The following is a 13825-nucleotide window of genomic DNA, read 5'->3' on the forward strand; positions in this document are numbered from 1 at the left end:
TTTTTTATCATACGAATGCAAAACCTGGCTCCAGTCCTTATGCAGACTCTTAATTACAGCTGGCAACTAGACACAGCCCTTTAACCTGTGGCAAAGACTTTTCTAGTATTCCAGAGACTAAGTACATCTTTCAGTTGTTTGCTTTAATTCAAAACTGCCTTCCATCAATTGGAATTTGTGGAGTAAGAATTAACCTTGAATAAAATATTGCTCTCAGGAAAAGAAAAAAAAGTAAAAGAAAAAAAACACAACCAAAACCCCACCAAACTTTAACTGAAATAGTGCATCTTTTTCTTTAGTGTAGCGGAAGGGACTTGCCTGTTCAGTAGGCAGTCTGTACTTATTCTAATGGCAATTCTGGTCTCAATCGCATGGTAAAATGCAATTGTTAGGTGAAGCAGGACATAGCTACAATCTATCCACATCACAGATGTGGATAAGCATTAAGTAAGACATATGTAAGAACTAGGATGACAATGCAGAATGCTGTATGCACATCTAAGGTTTGTGCCTACAAACTGTTGGAAGCCCATTCAGAGCTGCATGCATGCATGCATGCATAAATTTCACTGATGTACAACAAAGATCTGCCTTTTGGTTTTGATGTCATTACTCCATAATACAGAGCTCAAAAGTTGCAAATGTTGCCTTAATGAAAACTAATTCTACTGTTGCGGTTTTATTAAAATTATTATCATGCTTTGCCTTCCTAGACATCAATATTTGTTTGTAAACATAAAATTGTCCTTGCAAGCTTCAAAAGCATATAAGCACTATTTAGTAAAGTTTTCGGGTTGTTGTTGCCAGATGGCATATATTTGTAGCTAGGAATATATAATATATTCTACTTTCAAATATAATGAATAATAATCAAGAGCAGAAACAGTTGCTTACGTGGCTCTGTTCACATACACAGAGGTCACAGGAATATTAGCATGACAACATCATCTCCTGTTCCTGCTTATTTCCTTTTTTGCAAGTCCTGTGCTTCGCTGATTGGGACTGTTAGTTACCACTTTAAGATTTATTTGCAGCAGTTACAGCAACTGCTGTAGTGAGGGCTGGGTAACTGTTCCCATCCTAACCCCTCAAAAACCCCCCAAAAACAAATGAAGAGGCTGTTGCAAACTCTGTTTCATCTTAAATGCTTGTGTAATAATAGCTCAGAGGATTTGGCAGAAAGGTTGCCTCATTAAGAAGTCCCGAAAGGTAAAAAAATTAGTTTTCAGAATAGTAGTAAAGCACTTATCCTGAAATCAAAATTGTTTTACCTAAACAAAAAAAAAAAGGATTTTGAAAGTGGTATAACTAGCCCACCACATATTTCAGACAGATTATTGAGCAGCTTCATCCAGTAGCATACTGCTGCTTTCTGGTTTATATTTCAGTTTCTTTAATGCTTCAAGGCTTTTTGAAAACTAGAAATAGCTCAAGGTTAAATAAAATATTAGCACTTTAAAGATTTGCTTTCTCTTTTGCATGCGTATGTCGCAACCCAATGACTGGAAATGTGGAGCAATAAAAAAAGCGTAGGCTTTGCATTTTCCTTTTTCATGGGAATGCATGTTTTAGCCTCTGAGCCTGCCTGGGGATCCAGTAGGACACAGGATGGTACAGCAACTCCAGAGGTGCTGATGGGTTCACATTTACTGGGCTTATCTCCACAGCAGGCATCACTTTTGAGTCTTTATTTTCAGCCATTTTTAAGATTTGAATATTAAATAGGGATAATCCTCCTTTGCCAGATGGGTGTAAGAGGAGCCCCTGTTGCTCTACTTGCTACCCAGGAAGAACCGATTACTAAAGTGGCTCCTGCCACCACCCCAGCCACAGGGCACCAGGCTGCTTCTGCCACAAGCCCAGTATGGACTCTTACACTTTCCTCAGAGAAACTGAGTTTTTCCTACCCTAGAGTGTTGACACCACAAAAATTCCCAGTACAGCAACAAACTGGATGCTAGAGCCTGAATAAATCCCTGTGTCAGCACTGCTCTGTTGTTCTGACTCAAAGTGACATGAAGCTGTTCAAAAACAGCATTTTGTTGAGCAAAGGACAAATAAGAAAGGGTATAATGACATTTAAATTTACAGTCAATTTTTTGTTGTTGTTGAATCTTTTATCTAAGTATCTGCTAAGAAATAGTCTTTTGCACCTTGGAGCTCCAGCTTACCACTCTTACACAATTATTCTTCCAGTGATTTTAAATACCACTGAAATTAATGGAATTAGGTTGCAGGCAGAAGTGGGAGAAGTATGATGGTTTACTGCAGAATGCAGAAAATTACACAGGTGCAAATTACAGCAGTTTACCTACCTAGGCAAATTTTAGTGCTGATGAACTGAAAATCATGTATGCAGTAGTCTCTCTTAGTGATCCTTCATCCTAAAAATAACATCAGAGAAATGAAAATACTAAGCGTAAGCAGCATTCTGAATGGCTTGAACTGGCATCTTTGCTTTAATTTCTTCATCCTCGCACACGATCAGATTTCTTCTCCACTTGGTCTGAAATTAAAAGTTACAATTTAGATATAACTAATATATTTGCAGTTACTGCCTTTTGGATGATATTTGGAATATGCCTGCAAGTTTGTCTCTGCCTTCAGGATAGCTAACAACTATCCTTTTCCTTTTTTTTTTTTTTTTTTTGAGCAAGCTAATATTCTCTGGATGTTCTTGCTTGAAAGAATTGGGAAACAACCAATATTGCAAAACTTGTGACAGCATTACTGGAGTTGTGACTAGTAATGAGTGCCATTAAATCAGCACACTCAGTCTGCAGTTTGTGGCTCTTCTGACAAAACCAAATCTTGTTAAATCAGCAAGTCTTGTCTGTCTGTCACCTTGATAGACAACACATTGCTCTGCCACTCAGGACAGGCAACAGGTTAAGTACAAGAGTATCACAAATCATTAGCATGTTTCCATTAAAATCTACCCAGATGTGATTATCTTTTTATAACAAGCAGAGAAAAGGTCTCTAGGGCAGTCCCCTATTTATACTTTCATATTTTCTATGGTGCTCAGCAGTGCTGTCTGTAAGACCAGACTTTCTGACAATAAGCAATATAGACAAAAACACCAGAAAGAAAAGTGAGCACTTTTTTAAAAGCACTTTTTTAAGCGCTTTTAAAAATCCATATCCTGTCTGATTCCTGCTTTGTATTTCATTACTAATTTTGAGAACTTAAGATTTTCAGCACAGTTGCTTATGAAATTTTAGAAAGAGTTTTAAATGGCTAAGAAATAATGGAAAGTGACAACTATTTTTAAGGAAATGCTTGAGAAATTTACTGGTTTTTCTTACCTCTAAAAACAAAACCTAAGAAGTTTTTCTAAAAAATGTATTGAAAAGCATACCTAGATTTCCAGTGCTGTAAAAATAGTGGGTTATACGGAAATATAGTAAGTCTTCAGCCCCAAAGGTATTGTGAGGTCAGATGTTTTGCTCTATAAAAATACTATGTAATTGTTAGGCTTCAAATTACGGTATTTCTGGCTCTGGACCTGCAGTCTCGATTTTCAGTCATTTGCCTTACATTGTCTCTTAGAGCCAGCTTCCTCCTGCCTCTCTGTTCCCTGTGGATGAAGTTTTCTCAGGCGACAAGGCTTCCTGGTTAGAAATTATATGGAAAAAAAAAAAATATATAGATTAATTTTTTGTGCAGATCTGCATCAAATTGAGAGACAAATAAATGGGGCCAGAGTGTCATCTCAGATCACTTTTTATCTGCTTCCCTCAGAATCACATTACAAAGATCCTAGAATCACAGTTTCTGTTATTAATCTATATTTACCATTGTGACAGTGCTGGACACGCTAATCTTTGAGAGGGCTATTGTGGAAGAAATAAATGCAGCCCTTTTAACGTTATCCATTGCTGTATGTATGTCTACTTCTGAAACATAATCTAGACACGGTAAGAGTAGCTGTAAACCAAAGAGAACATACTGTTTACTTTGTCCTGTAACTGGGGACTATTACATTTCCTATACAGCTGGTGGTAAAGCATCTTGGAAGCACTTCCAATTCATTGAAATTCACAGTACACTATGTGGTCAGTGCAGATTGACAACACCTGAATCTGTTCTTTGAAGATAGAAGTGAAAAACTGGAAACAAAACAAAGCTTGGGTTAAAAGAAAGGTTGTTAAATTTTGTAGAAATTCTGAGGTTATTTCTGCTTTCATCCTTCACTCTTTACCATCCACAGATGAGGCTGTGACAAACACAATGCCAGCAGTCTCTTTTGTTATTACATGTTAAATTTCATCTGATTTGAACAATGACTTTCTCTCCTTCCCTCTGCAGATTATTCAGAGGATAAATCCATTCCCTGCTCTTTGCAGGGGGAAAATGAATGTATAACCACATTTCTACTGGCTGTGGATGAACAGGGAAGGACAATCATTCATAGCATAGAACAGAAAGGTAAGCGGTGAATATTGCTTTTTCTACATAAATCAAATTTAAAAATGCAGGCAGGGTGAGCTATCTAGAAGCTGAGCATTTTTAAGCAGCACAGAACTTCCTTGTGTTTATAGCTCACTTCTGCCCAGCTAGAAGACCACCTCCTCAAGTACTTGTTTCATGCACTAGTAAAATAAATACTTGGCCTTTAATGAAAGATTGTCAGAATGATCACTGGGCTGCAAGAGTAAGTTATTTTTTCTAAATCCTTGTGTAAATCAAAGATGATAATACCAAATGTCTTTTGCATTATATGAGAAAACTATAAGTCACTTTGAAATTACATATATTTTGAAGATGGACAAATATCCAAGACAATCTAAGTGGGTATACCTGATGAACACATTTATAATTACCTTTATTGTTCCAGTACCATTAAGTTTTGAATATTTTACATAACTGATATTCAACAGATCTCTTTATATCCTTTCATTTTATTGCTACTTTATTTGCTGCTATTTCACTACTGATGTTTCATTAAAGCTTCTAATCATGTAGGACAGGAAAGAACACAGACACTGCTTTTCATCTGCCAAACACTTTAGTTTCCAGGCAATAAAAATACTTCTGTTTGTTTGCTTGTTTTGACACACCCAGTGTCTCAGGGTTAAATGTTTTTTAGTTTTAGAGAAAGCAGATTTGTAGCCTTGTTCTGTTAGCACAAATGGCACTGATTTTTTAACCCTTTCTGAAGCCTTTGTCTAGCATACATGTTAGAATAAAAGTGATTTCACTGCACAGATAAAAGCAGCTTCCACCAGAAGAGTGTTCTGCTGGAACTGTAACCTACACAAAACCAAAGACAGTTATAACAAAGCTAGTACTAAAGAAGCACATCCCTTTGTAAACTACACCCCTAAGAGTCAAGAATTTAAGAGTAAGATTTTTCTCTTTATTAAATACATTTACTATGCATTTTATGTAGATCTGAATAAAAGAAAAAGTGAAATAAATATCTTAAGGGAGACCCAGCTCATTAAACCCTGTGTAGTGGCCCTCCCATCACTCTACAATAACCAGCTGTGTAGTCATATGCTGTTCAGCTCCTGGGCCTTGAAGCTACTGTGCTGCGGTGGCTGCAATGTGTGCAAACGTGAACTGAGATAAGGCCTCCAGAAAAGCTCTATCCAGCAGCTGTTAACTGACACAGTAAACTACCAGGGGAAGAAGTTAGCAATTAATTTTTGTAACATTTTAATGCAGTATTTTTCAGCCAGTTTCACACTTAGCCAGTTTAGCAGCTAACAGGAGAAAAACAACATGGACTTGAAGTAAAAGGCATGCATAGTTCTCAGTAAATGAAAAGCCCAGCATGCCTCTTGGCTGTTTTTGATTGCCTAGAATTTATTGATTAGATATCCACAGTCATAATTGGTTTTGTTTCCACAGATTGCCCACAGCTTCCAAATATTCCAGTGATAATGGTGGGTGTCATCCTTGCTATCCTTCTCATTGGCATTGTTTTACTTTGTACATGGAAACTACTGGTGTCAGTTCAGGACCGAAAAGAGGTGGCCAAGTTTGAAGTGGAAAAATCAAACGTTAAATGGCAAACGGTATGTTATGAATGAATTTTATACAAGATTCTTTAATTTAGTTGCATGGTGCACAACAGCCTTTAAAATCATCTGTCTTGGTTTTGTTCTTTTACATTGATAGATTTTACTTGTAGCTTTTCACTACATACAGTATTCCATAAAGTGCAATTAGGATTTTTTTAGGTATGAAAAATAGCTAGAATTTGATCTCCTGGTTTAATTCCTTCCACATGTCAAAGCATGTAGATAACATTTTCTATTAGTTCTTTTTTTAATTAGTACCTTAACTTTGAGTAATCTTAGCAAAGTTATTCACTGCCTATGTGATTATCAGAGGTGTACCCCTCTTCCCAGAAACAGAGCCCATTTTAGGAAAGAGACATTACTGGTGACCCCTGTGTAATAATGTAAGCTGACTTACACAGAGCAGCAATGAATGTAGGCTGTCCAAAATGTAGGTAAAAGGACAAAAAAATTCAGGCCATATTTCCTATCTATAGCTTATGGGTGCTTAATGCAAGCTTTTACCACATGTTCCCTTTTCTTCTTCCCTTTCTGCCGTTGGCTTTTTTGTTCTTTGCAAAATCTTTAAGACTTCTGAGGTTCTTTGGAAAAAAGTATGTTGAGTAAGCATTTTTGGTGGGTGTCAGAAGGACAAGTGGTATGCTGGCTTTCTCATATTAGTGAGATACCAAGCTCCAAAGACGTCAAAAGGCATTATTACACAATACGTGCTTAGGGCATACCATTTGCTTCCAAAGATATTCTGGATGATAAAAGTTTGCATGGATTCAAAATGTCTACAGACAAATCCATAAGGGGAAGACAGCCCCTCTGACCCTGGAGATTTGTGAAATGTGTGTCAGCTTTTCCTTGGCAGCCTGATTTGCCCGCTGTTGGAAGTACATTGCTGGGCCAGGCAGGTCTCTGGCCTGAGTTTCTCACAAAGTAGCACTGGTACAGTGCAAATCATCGGTTGTTGCTAAGTGATGTACATCATACCACAGGGCCCAGGATGTAACTGGGAGTGAGCCGGAAAGCAGGAGTCGGGCTGAGTTATCGGTTGGCTGGTGGTGAGATGATGTATCATTTCCTCATTATTATCATTGGTGGTAGCAGTAGTGATTTGTGTGCATTCTTTTCGATTCTCCTCTGTACAACCGACAGTAGCATACAAATCATCTTCTGCACATCGGGAAGCATAGTGATACTATCTGGTGCATGTACAACCTGCACTGTAACGCTGGGTCAGGAATCATGGACCAAAATGATCCCTTTACTGCAGAGGGACACTCAAGGCAACAGTATGCAGCTACTTTTGCTTGCAGCTGAAGCTATGACAAAATGAGTTAAACATTGCCTGACTCCCTTTTCTTCTGTTTGTGTTTGCTTCTTTTTTTTTTTTTAGGAAACAAATCCACTGTACAGAGGCTCAACAACCACTTTTAAGAACGTAACTTACAAGAATCAAGAAAAGCAAAAAGGGGCCATGGCTGCCGATTCCTGTTAGCACCTCCAACACTACAAACTTAGTTTTACTGGAAGGAAATCTAAAACCACTTGTTTCTTCTCAGCTGATTAGGTGATGTTTGTTTACACATCACAGTGGTATAACCATTCTGTCAGAGAAAATCTATCTTGTGTTGGCAAAACTATAGATAACATATGAATGGTAAAAGTTAGTAGAAATATTAAAAAAAAACCACACCAACTTTAATATTAAAGCCCTCAATCTTAAAAAAAAACAAAATAGCATCACAAATATTTTTATTTTTTTCATTAATATCGAGGATTTAAAATCATCATATGTATATTGTATAGCCTATTTTGTGAAATTAGGTATATACAATGAGCTGTATACTGAATTCCAATCCCATATATTTGTATTAGGGAATGTAATTATACCAGTCTATTTGGTGGGCTGGATTAAATTTTAGAAGATAATTTTTTCAGGAATGCAGCTTAAACTACTGAGGTTAGAGGTTCCTCATAGCACTTGTGTGACCGAGTAGTCTTTCATCAGAAACAAGTAGTATTATTGCCCATCTTCTGTGCACCTAAGGTATACAGAAACATCTCTCTAATTCTTCTTTCTTGCTGTGTTTCCCTCTTTCCTTGTCCTTGTTGCTGTTTGATGTTCTTTAAGAAGCCAGTCCCTGGGGTTTTCTCAGGGAAAGTTAAATCAAGCCCTCATTCACTTGCAGAGTTTTCTTCTGTTCCAGACATAAACTGCTTTTTCTTTTTAATTTTTTTTTCTTTCTTTCTTTCCTTTAAATTCCAGTAGAGAGGACCCAGAGCAAAAGAGAAACAATTGTAGATTAGAGACCCTGGTAAAGAAACTTTAAACCAGAGGATTATCAGAACTCCATTTCACCCTTTAGGCACTCAAAATAAACCTTGCATGCTGGACCATTACATGAACAGTTGCAGAAGCCCTTTAGATGCGGGAAAAGATCACACACAAAGACTCAGTATCACACACAAAGACAGTAATCTTTTGTTGATATAACCAAAATTGTGAGGTTCTTTCAATGCCCAGCACTCAAACCATTTATTCATGTGTGAAATAATGTATTCAGCTTTTTTTGGGCCATTTTCTTTTTTTTTTCCAAACTGAGTAACAAACAGATCTATGGATGCCACTTCATATTCATTTCCAAGACAATAATGAGCTTTTTAAATCTCAGTTGTAGCTAGTTACTCCTGACTTGCCATAAATTCTTAAATTGTAATGCCGTTATCATGCATAGAACCAGGGGAAAAAAAAAACAACAACAAAATCAGCAAACATGCTGGCATGAAAAATTACATTATTGGGCTATTTTAAACTAACAATATGTACTTTACTTTTTAATACCACTTTTCATCTGCATTTTTTAGTACTCTGGAACAGACAGTCAAAATGTACATATGAATGTACTTACAAAAGAAGACTTCTTAGACATCAAAGGTACATTGACACAGTCACAAACTTATGTACATTCCCTATAGTAAATCATATATTTGAACTAAAAAACTTGATGTCCATTTTGTAATAAATATTTACAAAGTCTGTGCAACTTCAGTCTCTATATCCTCTACAGTTCCTGGATGTGAGACTGATATATTAGCTAGCTCTCACCCACGCCTGTTTTAGGGCCTGATCCAAAGCCTACTGAGTCAATGGCTACAGATGAGGATCTAGTTTCAGTGAAACTATTAATTTTGGTTTACAAAGATTTTTTTTGTTTAAACAAACTGGTTAATACTGTCTATTAGTGGATTAGAACCGATAGTATATATTTCTGTGCAAAGATAAACAGTATCGGATGCCTTTGGAAAGAAGGTGATACTATAACCACATATTAAATACAAAATTATTGCAGTGTGAAGGAAATGATGGCTGTCATTAAACTGGAACAGATTAGTTACAGGTTCACATCTGTACCCTTCAGTATTTCTACGTATCTCATAGTGGAAACTGTGCAAGGACAAAGGCTTGCATCCGCAGCACTTGCAACCACTAAGCTCCCACAGATGTCAGTGCAAGTTACATGTGGGACCAAATCCTGTTTTCCTGGCACATGGATAAACTGACAGGAGGCAAAAGTGGACCCTGGATTTCGTCTTGGATTCCAATTGGGTCACCATTGCCTAAGGAACTAGGGAAATCTGGATTTAGTTCATGTAATCTGTTACTCTTTTGTTTTTCAAGTAGAAGTTAACAAATAACAAACCTTCTCTGAAAGAAATTACAATATTTTTATTACTTTTAAAGTAACAAAAAGCTATACTGTTTATTAAATACCTTTTAAGTTCTGTTTCTGAGAAGGCTGATTCTGCTACTCAATATTAGGGTTGAAAGTCCTTCTTCTGTAGGTCACTCATTTCAATATTGAAATGCATTTCAGTATTCAAACATTATTAACAAACTGGTGCCCGCATTTCATATCAAACACTTGCTGGTCTACATTCCCTGATCCTAGAAGAGATTTCATTTCACAAAGCTACCCACTCTCTTCCCATCAATTGCACCTTCTCATCATGAGCAAAGTTCCAACTTGGTATGCAGACAATGTTTACAGTTCAATTACTCCTTCTAGCAATCTCTCTCCAAAATATCAAAAATGTACAGAAATCAGGCAGTATGTTTTGCGATTTCACTGCTGTGACTGCCTGTACAGTGAATGGTCAGGGCACCTTCAAAGAATTCATTAGAAGAGAGAAGGGCTTGGTGAGGAAGGTCTCTGTTATTGAGGGATATTAAAGAAGTAGGCTCATGTATATGAGCCATCCTTTTAACAGCAATAATTTAGATAATAAAATTTTACTAAACCCTCAGATCTCAAGAACTTTCAAGACCCTACTTGGCATTCACCCTAAAAACAAGAGTGGTGTTCATCTTATTTTTATTGACTATATTGCTTTTATCTTGTAGCATTTGTACCAAACTTCACCTTCTTTATTTTTTCCCTCCACCAAATGATGAATGGGTTTGTGTGTGGTGAGTGAGTCTGCTGATTTCATGAATATTGTTTTGTCCTGAGGCTGGACCTTGAGAGTGGCCAAAACATTTTTTAATAGTAATACTTTTATTCACTGAAGAGTTAAACTGAATAAAATAATCATAAGCAATTTCATGGTATTTGTGGATCTTTTACACCCTGTAGAATGGTAATTTCAGTAATACATGTTAAACGGATCATTTTTCATTTAATTTATAAAAGTTGCATATTAACCTGTATTGTATGTGTCCAGATTGCATTTAACTTTGTTTTGTAATATAATTAGCGGGCATGGAGCCTGGGATACACGACTTGGATGTCAAGGGCAATACCCTCCATGTCTTGTCTGCGTTTATAAAGGAGTTCAAGTTTGGTTTGCAATAGGCACAAGGGAGTTATTGCCCCATAAAACTTATCACACAAAATCTAAAAGTAAAAAAAGAGACAATTTTTATCGTAGTCTATCTGAAAGAAACAGGTAAATGCTCCAGCTTTTTTTCTGTAAAAAAGGAGCTATCTAACCTTGAATAAAGATTGCAAAGTCAAATGCCTTTTTAAATGTATTTTATTGTTCTTTCTTCATTTTTCTTTTTGGCATGTGTCTTTATCATTGTTTTCACATGATTTGATGACTCTTAGCAAATATATCGTGCTTTGGCATACCTTAGACCTTATAACTCCTCCCCCTGCTTTTTTAAGACAGCACATGAGATTTCACATCTGGATTTTCTTCTATTTTTGATCTTTTTACTTTTTAAGGAAATGAGTTAATGAATGAATGCTGTAAGCAACCTATTTCTGGAATTCTGATTGATTACATATGGCATTCTTTTATAGAGTGATCCCTAAATTGTGTAACTTGCTTAAAGCTAAATATCCATCCATTCCTCAAGTTTAACAGCCGTAATATATTTTTGGAACTACACAGCAAAATGCACATTTTCTCTTTAATCCCTTCAATTCCATTTTTTTTTTTTCCTCTAATGAAAAGTCGTGTATTTTGATGTCTGCTAATTTCCTCTGATAAAGAGAACATTCCTCTGCACTCCTGACAGAACTGTACTTAAACTTCATTGTATTCTCCAGGCAAAGAGTAAAATCATTCTCTTGCATTTCACAGTGGATTGTAAAAACTGAAACAATTGCATAATGTATACTCATGGCAAGTAATTTAGAATGTATGCTAGCCTCAAAAGTCTGTACTTTTTTGGTGGGTTTTGTTTGGTTTCAGGAATGGTTCATGCTTAGAAACTTCTGTGTTTTCACTGACATATACATGTATCAGCTAATATTGACAGAGAGATAAAAAAGCACAATAACGATGGGTATCGTACATAACTGTAAAGGCTTTGGCTTTTCAAAGGTCTTGGTAGATGACAATTTTGTTTCTTGAAGCTAGCTCAGCCTCTCTCTTCTGCCAATAACTATGCCAATGCAAGAAAGAACCAAAACCTGATTTTCATTGCAAGCTGTCCCTTCTTTGTCCTATTTATGCTACAGTTTTAGTATAAAACTATTTATTTTTAAAAATTCAGTCTTAGTTTTTTTAAATTTTAAATATTTTAAATCGTGTTTTTTACTTTTTTTTTTAATTTTTGATCAAAACAGACAATTTAAAACAGTTTTAAGACATTTCTGTATTCAGGTGGATGAAGTTCTCAAGGTATGATGTATCTTTTTAAAAAGCCATTTCTCCACAGGGAACTTTTCTCAACAGTAATTTTTTTCATTACTGTTTCCACATTTAGAATAGGTAGGAGTGTAAATAAACCCAAGGTCTTTTTGCATGAAGGAACAGGAAAATTCTATTTGCTGTTCAGCAGTTGAATGTTACCTGTGTTTGGAAAAGTGTTTACCACCAACTTCAGGCTACAATGTTAACAACTCTAGTTCAAAGGCAAATTGTACCTCCTGTCCATCTTCTTAGGTGAGAGGTTAAAACTTGCTTTCTCTAGAATTCTCAGCTGACATGAAAAACCAGACCTATATAGTATAATTACCGCATAATAAACTCCCAGTTGCTTCTATTTTAGGTTATTGTAGCTATGAAGAACAGATTAAAAAAGGGAAAAAGAAAATAAAACAACAAAACCTGGGAATTTTATTGGTTTTCTCTATACCAAAGGCCAAGATACCTGGCCTGAATGGTTTAATAGCATTGGTGGCAAGTCATTCCCACTGGTTAGAAAATGTTTCTGCTTTTTCTATTGTCTTACCAGCATAAAATTCAGAGAAGAGAGTAGAAATTTTAACAAGTGGTTCCCTGCTGCCTACCCATATGTGCAAGTGTGGATATAGTATAAAAATATAATTATATAAGTAACAAAGACACATTCTACCACCATGAAGGCAATGGGAGCTCTGGCTTCCAAACTTTCTTAAATCCCAGCTCTTAAATCCTCAGATATGAGACTGACTGTGTAACTACAGATTTACCACAAAACAGAAAGATAACAAATAAATGTCTATACCTTACTTTGTAGTCAATAAAATGTACCTAATGCAAAAATTATTCCCTCTGAGAAGAAACTGTTAAAGGAAAGTAAAATTGCTTTGGGTTTCTCTGTGCATTCTCTAATGAGCACAGCAAATGTTTCCATTACCTGCAGGGTTTCTAAATGTAAACACACAGCTAAAAAAAAAGATCAGCTCTTCTGAGGGGGAGTGCACAACGTGCAAAGGCACACCTACTCCCAACTTGTAAAGTCATATCAGCACCAGGTACACATTATGCCTTAGAATTTGTGCAAGCATATATCCTTACATCCAGACAAGTTTGCTGGTTTTGGGGGTTTTGTTTCCTTTTGGTTTTCCCAACTAGGTTGATGTTAAGAGGTTGTCTATCCTTCCTAAATTGTAGTTCTTGGTCTTTTAGTAAATAACAGAGCTTAAGGCTATGCTCAAGCCCCACTTCTTCTGAGTTACTGTCTAAGCAGACAGGAGAGTGTTGAATGGCTGTGTAGAGTACCTAAATAGAACGACAGATCAGCTCAGACAAGTGCACATATATATATGGGCCCAAGTATACACAAAAAGAAAGAATGGATCATCAACAGAGAAATTAAGAGAAAAGTATTTACAAAAAGTGGGTTCCAGACAGAAAATGAAATAAAGGAGCCAAATCACTACAGCAAGTGCTTTGAAGAAAAGCAGGTAAAACAAACAAACAAATACAATTGGAAAGTTACACAATTTGATGTGTAAGATAATATAAACTATGTCATCAAGTTTTCTTCAGAAAATGTTGTCAACTGTGTTGGTTTTACAAGTCACTATGCCAGCAAAGATGTCTTACTATGGTAATTAAGTTGGGATAGCTTAGCTATAAATACC

At 36.2% G+C, this 13825-nt stretch overlaps 1 protein-coding gene across 3 annotated transcripts in view; it reads left to right on the forward strand.

The window, feature by feature from the left end:
- ITGB6 (integrin subunit beta 6) overlaps window positions 1–11308 on the forward strand; it is a 49226-nt gene extending 37918 nt beyond the window's left edge. For all 3 annotated transcript variants that reach the window (XM_062611079.1, XM_062611080.1, XM_062611081.1), the window contains 3 exons: window positions 4312–4431; window positions 5860–6026; window positions 7417–11308. In XM_062611079.1, coding sequence (XP_062467063.1) covers window positions 4312–4431; window positions 5860–6026; window positions 7417–7518 — 389 coding nt within the window. In that variant the 3' untranslated portion in view covers window positions 7519–11308. The remainder of the gene's footprint in view (window positions 1–4311; window positions 4432–5859; window positions 6027–7416) is intronic.
- The last annotated feature ends 2517 nt before the right edge of the window (window positions 11309–13825 follow it).

The sequence above is a fragment of the Pezoporus occidentalis genome, unplaced genomic scaffold (genome assembly GCF_034315485.1).
Source record: "Pezoporus occidentalis ecotype Australia unplaced genomic scaffold, CSIRO_AGI_Poc_V1 ctg150, whole genome shotgun sequence".
Classification (NCBI taxonomy): domain Eukaryota; kingdom Metazoa; phylum Chordata; class Aves; order Psittaciformes; family Psittacidae; genus Pezoporus; species Pezoporus occidentalis.